We start from the raw sequence: 7,273 nt of genomic DNA on the forward strand, positions 1-7,273 counted from the left end.
TCATCACTGGATTATAACAGCTTGAAGCTTACTCAAACATACAGCTTTTTTTGCAGGAGATACTTAATCACATGCCTAACCTTAAGAATGTAAATATTTTCATTTAAATCAACATGAAAAAATAATTTGGTTAAAGTTAGACATGCTTTGATAAATTAGAGTCTTGCAAAAAAAGAAGAAACAAAACCATGGGTTTAAACATACAGGTTATGTCATTTGGAATGAATGGATGCGAGTTGTTGATTTTTTTCTTTTCTTTTTTTTTTCTTTTTTTTTTTTTTTTGTATTTTAGAATTTGAACTGCTCCTGATAAACTTCTTCCCAAATTTGATCATGCAGTGTATCGTGAATATTAGGCAGATGTTCCAACAACATGAAAAGAAGGCTTTTTTTGGTAGATAGTACATGGTAAGTGTTCAGAAAGCAGTCAATTTGAAGCAGTAGTCCTTCCAAAAGCTGTTTTCCCCCCTCCAAAATATTTTGGGGTTTTGTTTTTCCTACTGTCTTGTGAATAATGCTTTTATGATTTATTTTCATTGGAAAAGAGACTTTAATAATTCTACCCCTTTGCACTGTTAATATATATTAGAATAGCATTTGAATAATAAGGTGTCGCCCTTATTCCGATTTTCAGATGCGACGATTAGAAGTCATTGACACCAATCTACCACAAGTGACCTTAGTCTCATATCTTGCTCTGTTATTAGAATAATCAAGGAACGCAATTCAGAAATAATATTACATCCTGCATTTTATTCAATTCCATATGACAAAAATAGTAACCTAGACTAAGACATCCATTTCAATCAGTAGATGTGTCAAGCCAACAAGATTTAATAATAAAAAATATTGGATCTAGGTAACAATTCCCAGCTGGTTCAGGGAGGCTCCTAGCCCTACATGGTATCACAGTATAAAAATAGTGTCTCTCTTCACCATGCAGAGAGGAATGACCTAACCCTGAATACAAAATGGGGTCAGTCTTACTGTACCATCTTCAACCATCTTATTTACAACACTTTACATCTTTTTTCATTTTTTCCTTTTTCATTTTTTCTTCTCTTTTTTTTCCTTTTCTTTCTTTTTTTTTTTTTTTTAAGTTATACACGTCCTTTAGGGAACAGAGATAACACTACATGGTACCAAATACTACCCAAAAAAAAAAAGTCACACCAAAAATGACACAGATAAATAAAAACATTCAATTGCTGAAATACAGCAACATTAAGCCACCTCAGTTTTCCTTTTTTTTTTTTTTTTTTTTTTTTTCCCAATGCTTGGAAACACCCCTAACCACCCATGCACTGTGGCAAAAAAAGATGTTGTATTGTAGAGGCGTTACAGATACATAGTTTTGCTTATATATAGATAGATATATCTATATATCTCTATCTCATCACTGCAGGAAATGGAGCTGTAGAGTTCATTGTTCATTTCCCACAGAAACAAACAGCTAATAAGTCTTTGAACCTCTCTTCACTCCATTACATGATGGCAGAAATAGTCCATCCTCTTACAGTAATGGTTTTTGTTGTGTAAGAAAGATTGTCCTATTTTTCAGCCTCAACTGAGAAGACCTCACTGTCTGATTTGTTCTTCAGGGGCATAAAACTCCTTGCGCTGTTACCCAGCTACCCATCATGTCCCTCAAGCAATTCTGCCGGACGGAAGTTCATGGTGTCAACTCCACCATGCTCGTAATGCACAAAAATGAGGTAGTACACAGAACGGTTACTGTTCAAGTTTCGATTAAGCCCCAGTCTCCTCAGCATCCCCAGCCTAGCTTCCGAGTGGAACCATTCCCTTTATTTACTTGGTGTAATTTAAACAATGCAATCAACAGAAAATTATATTTGATTAATCAGGGTACATTGTGCTTTGGAGCGATCTGAGAAGATAATCAGCCAGGGTTGGAAATGCAAACAGAACAATTGTCTATTACTACTGCTCACGCTGCCCAAGAGTCCTTACTTCGTTCCCGTGCTATTAGGCAGGCGACATTGTTCTCGTGGGTATGTGTGAAAGGGACAGAACAGATCACAGCAAAATTAAACCTACGCAATGCTCTCCTTCCTCTACCTTAGACTCATATTAGTATCACACTCCTAAGATAAATGCATCAGAATTCTGTCAGGGGTGGTCACTCTTTTAAGTGGGCTTTGTAGAAAAGTGAAATGAATCATTTCCATTTAAGAAATGGCAGGCCCCATATCTCCTAAGGATCTGACAGTTCTCTGCGGCTTTTCTGCTTAGTTAATAGAGATCTCTCGTTGTTCGACCTTAAAACAAAACAAGAAACTGCAACAGGGTTCTCCTCCTTATTCCTCAAGTCAAAGTACTATTTATAAAATAGTTTACATCTTTGTTCAGTTTCAAATTATAGACAAACCTCCCTAATACAAAATACTAAAAGTGCAATAGTATAAATTAAGAGTTTGCAACCACATTATACAAACATTACCTTTTTATTATACAGCTTTGATAACATGGAGTATTTACTCACAACCGTTTATAATGTTGTGAATAACTTACGGTGCTAAGGTTTGTCTGTAACTTGTTTTCCAATCATTGAGCTAAAATCCACACTACATTTTTTTTTTCATTTAATAGAACAACTGTCCACATAGCAGCTACAAATATTTAAATAAAAAAAAAAAAAAAAGGTTTGTTACTGACAGGTACTTGCACATGAAAAGCATGCTACCTTTCCCAATAAAACTTCACAATTTTGCCTGAATTGAAATAAACCACTTATTTATAGTAAAACAAAACTTGGTTTTTTTTAAAAAAAGGGAAAAAAAAGAAAAAAAAAAAGAAAAATCACATAGCCAGATGTATTTTGCAGTACAAAAGCTTCATTTAAGTTTGGGGCTAGTATATTGTCTGTTACCCGCATAATCTTAACATTATAAATACTACAGACAAGGATACTGTAATAATACACAGCATTGGGGTACTAAATCACTTATTTAAGATTAAGATTCCTAAAAACATAGTCCAAGTTGCTAACTAATTGGAACAAAACCAGCAAATAAGTGTGACAGAATGCCGTAATGAAGCCCCCTCTCTCAGGTGACAGTAAGTTTTGTAAGAAGCAAAGTGGACGCAGACTAGCCTCTTTCTGTTTCTAATAAAGTTATCCCATGATTTGTTTGTTTGTTTGTTTTCTGTTAAATTAAAAGGTTTCAAAGTTCTTGGTAACAGTCAAACTCACTGTTGAAAGAAGTACCATGCAGATCTTGCAAGACAACTTTTCAGCAGCCACAAAGTTATGTATTTCTGCTATGGGTAAGACTTTAAAGGGAACCTATGCATTTAGGTCAGGAAACTAATGCTTAGCTTCAAAAGCTGTACACGGAACAGGACAAGTGTTGTGCCGAGGAGTGGTCCAACAGTTATTCAGAATGAATGCTTTTAATTTATGCCAATCTCTTTATTATCCTCAATAAATCTGGTGAATGGACGACTGGCTCCCGTTTCCGAGCTTGCTTTGTCCAGACCGACAATGGGAGGGCTGCTGCCCGTGCGAGCTTTGTCCATGCCACCGGTAAGGTTACTCAGAGGCGGGATGGCACCTCCGCCGAGACTTACTGGGAGCTGGGGGATGCCTCCGTTCTGTATGACAGAAATCTCATTGTTCTTCATAGCGAGTCCGTTAGTGATAGCCGCAGCATATTGGTTCCAAAAATTGGGGTCAACGTTCATGGCCCGAGCTGCCAGATCCTTCTGGAACATCTCGGAGAACTTGAGTGCGTCGCCGCCGAGCAGAGCCATGGGGTTTTCCACAGAGAGGCGGCGGCCACGGCGGGCAGGGGCGTTATTCCACATGTGGGTTCCCATGTGAACCTGCGGAGCAGACGGGAACAAGAAGCACCCCCAGATTAGCACGTTCGGGCAAGCGGGCTGGCCTGAAAGGCTCGCTCTTACAGCACCACTTGCTTTCGTTAAAAAAAATGACTTTTAATTCGCATGGAAAACAAATCAATTGCAGTTAAGACACAGTTCTAAGGCCCCGGTCAACCTATACAGAGAAAACCCAGCACCACAGTAATTTTTCAGTGCACATTTGTCCCTTCTCAGTGAGGGCAAAGGTGGCACCAAGAGGATGAAGAGCACGTAACTGCTAGGCCAGGCAACCCTACACACGAGCTGCGAGCCCTCACACGCTGAGGCTTACCCAGGGCATTACTCGTGGTAGCAGGCAGGCGGGTTTTGCTGCCCTTCCCCTTTTTGCACCTTGTCTATTTTCATAATGTTTTATATCATGCCAGAGGCATGGATTACTTTGCTAAATTTCATATTTTCAAAAAGGACGCATAAAAACGTATTCCCCAGGCTGTGTCCTGATGGTTAAGCAGGCTGCGGGAATGAAGGCGTGAGTCCCGTGGCAGCCCACCGTACACCAGTGGGAAGCAGCTTTCTCGTCTGCCACGGCTGTGAAGCAGGGCAGAAAATGGAAATTTGAGAGGCACCCCAGGGGCTGAGCAAGCTCCGTGCTTCTCGTTTATGCCGAGGTGGTATTTTTGCACCGATAGTTGGCAAGAGCTGCCCAGACATGTCCATCGGCTGGCTATGCGTGCCACCACGCCTGCCAGGGCAGCGGTGACGTGCATGCACATTCTCTCGCAACCAGCTCCGCAGTGCGCATCATTGCCGGCTGCTCAGCCCGCTGCACATGGCCCCTCTCGCCAGCACAGCGGGAGCACAGCGACCACCGCTACCCAGCCAGCACCACCTCGCAGCTCCCTCCACTCCTGCCTTCGGGGCAAACGCTCAGCGCTAAACCCTGTCGAGTTCAAGCACAGTGCCTTAACACCCCCCCCGAGCCTTTACAGTTTTATTTGGCCTCTTACCTTAAGATTCCCCTTTGTGGTAAAAGCTCTACCACAGATTGTGCAACCAAACGGTTTTTCACCGGTATGGGTGCGCTCGTGTATCTGCAGTGCACTTGCTGAGGAGAAGGTCTTCCCGCACGACTGACAGTTGTGCTGCTTGGGAGTCCGGCGAGGGGGGGGTGCCAGCATAGGGGTGATCCCCGGACTCATCACTGTCTGTGGTGCAGCAGGAACCTGGATTCCAGCTGGAAGCGAGGGAACCTCACCCAAAGAGATCGGCTTGCTGTGACCATTCACTTCCATTTTGATCATGGTAGGTGCTGTACTGGTGACCAGGCTAGGAGTACTTTGGCTGGGACCTAGAGTAAAGTTGGGTTCAAATAACTGAGAAGGCAGCTCTTTTAATTTGTGCGTCAGTAAGTGCTGTTTTAAATTACCCATAGTGGAACACCCACGACTGCAGACTGTACAAACAAATGGACGTTCTTTAGTATGGCTGCGGTAGTGAATTTCCAATGCACTCTTACAAGCAAAAGGCTTGCCACAGATATTACAAACAGTACTTTTAAACTTACCACGTTCTCTGTTCAGGAACAGCAGGCTAAAAGGAGCCTCCTCTTTGATGACTGGTCTTCCCGGGTTGGTGGATGTCAGATCTAATGCGCCTCCATTTTCAGTGGCGGGTGGTGGGCTGTCTGGTTTTTCTGTCTTTAATTGTATTTCTTGTGGCTCTTCCTGGTTACTGAGACCGGGGGACTTTGATCTGAAACTCTCGCTATTGCTATTTACAGGAGACAGAGCTTGCATGGAGGAAGAAGACTCTGACATCGCAGGGCTGCCTGCGCTCTGGCTTTCAAGATCGCCCACGGCTGATGAGGAGTCGTTGCTCAAATGGTCGCTTTCCCCTGATCCATTTTCTATGGATTTTAAACTGGTCAGCTGCTGACAGTTCATGACAGAATCAATCATTTTCATTTGATTCTCCAAAGCAGCAATACTGGAGATCACAGAAGGTGGCGAGGAAGGACATGACCCAGAGTAAGAGATGAGGGGTTTGGATGAGTCACTTGCCGTGTCCTTTAGCTCCGGGTCCTCCTCCATAGAATTTTCATCAATGTCATCATCAAAGTTGCTCAGGGTGTCAACGTTCTTCTCATCATAGGAAAGCTCTGAGTCCATGGCGTCCTGGAAGCCCTCTGGTAGCGGCGTGTTTGGAATTTGCCCGCCCATATGCATACGAATGTGCTGCTGAAGAACAACCGCATTTGTAAATTTCTTCTGACAAATGGGACACGAGTGCTGTACTCTAAGTGGTGGCTTCGCTCGATGAACTCCAAAATGTGTTTTTAGATTGCCTTTTGTAGTAAAGGCACGTCCACAAATTTTGCATTTAAATGGTCTTTCTCCTGTATGCGTTCTGTAATGCATCTTGAGAGCGCTCTGACAACTAAGCACACGGTGACAAATGACGCATTGATTTGGATCTGTCATCTTCTTATCAATGTTCTCCACGAGCTGTTGTAGTTTTGAGGTTTCTGATGTTTGCATAGAGTCTAGCAGACCACCGAATGGAAACTTTGCCTTGAACTGGTCGGACACTGCTGGAAGCACAGGGTTTGGGAGGCTTGTTGCAACGCTGCTGTCCGTAACAGCCGTAGAAATTGAAGATGTGGAAGCTGTGGAAACTTGCCCGCCCACAGAAAGGTCCCCAAGCCGCGTGCTTGTGGGAGGCAGAGTGACGGGTTCTGCCTTGGGCAGAGCTGAGCCGCTCTGGACAGGCTGCGGGGACTCGGCAGAGGCTGGAACACCTGACTCTGAAGTGTTGAGGCTTGGGGACAGAGAAGTGCATTCGCTGGAGGCAGGAGAAGGCCTCTGGGGTGACCTGCTCATGGGAGTGATGCTCGGAGAATCACCGTAACTGTTCACACCAGGTATAGTGGGGGGCAGCTGGAGCCCGATGGAAGTCGGGACGGTTGGTAAAACGGGTTTGCTGTCTAACCACGTTGTGACTGGCTTCTCTGGGGGCAGCGACATCCCGTATGGGATTCCGGAGCAGGTGGGCACATTATCGAGGTATTCTGGAACGGGATACGGGTTCATCTGAATGTGAGGGTATTTCTCTTTATGCCTCTGGAAATGAACTTTCAGGTTGCCCTTTGTGGAAAAGCGGTTTCCGCATATGTTACACTTAAAAGGTCTTTCGCCTGTATGCGAGCGGAGGTGAATTTGTAAAGCACTGTCACTTCCAAAGACCTTGGCACAAAATCGGCATTTATGTTTAAAAAAGGGATCCTCGGAGCTTGACTTGGGTTCAAACACCGACACGTTCGGTGGTTTCCCTTTGCGGTGCTTCATAAGGGCGGACAGAGGATCCAGTGCGTTAGCCGTCGCAGCAATGCTAACCAGCGGGTTGGGGAAGATCACACTATTTGACGAGG

The 7,273-nt window shown here is 43.7% G+C and overlaps 1 protein-coding gene across 2 annotated transcripts in view; it reads right to left on the bottom strand.

The window, feature by feature from the left end:
• Positions 1-306: 306 nt before the first annotated feature.
• The window catches only part of SALL3 (spalt like transcription factor 3), a 24,476-nt gene continuing 17,509 nt past the window's right edge, over positions 307-7,273 (bottom strand). For both annotated transcript variants that reach the window (XM_040588647.1, XM_040588646.1), the window contains exons 2-4: positions 5,411-7,273; positions 4,854-5,194; positions 307-3,846 (exon numbers count right to left, since the gene is read on the bottom strand). The exon at positions 5,411-7,273 is cut by the window's right edge. In XM_040588647.1, coding sequence (XP_040444581.1) covers positions 3,415-3,846; positions 4,854-5,194; positions 5,411-7,273 — 2,636 coding nt within the window. In that variant the 3' untranslated portion in view covers positions 307-3,414. The remainder of the gene's footprint in view (positions 3,847-4,853; positions 5,195-5,410) is intronic.

Source organism: Falco naumanni, chromosome 3 (genome assembly GCF_017639655.2).
Source record: "Falco naumanni isolate bFalNau1 chromosome 3, bFalNau1.pat, whole genome shotgun sequence".
NCBI classification, from domain to species: Eukaryota; Metazoa; Chordata; class Aves; order Falconiformes; family Falconidae; genus Falco; species Falco naumanni.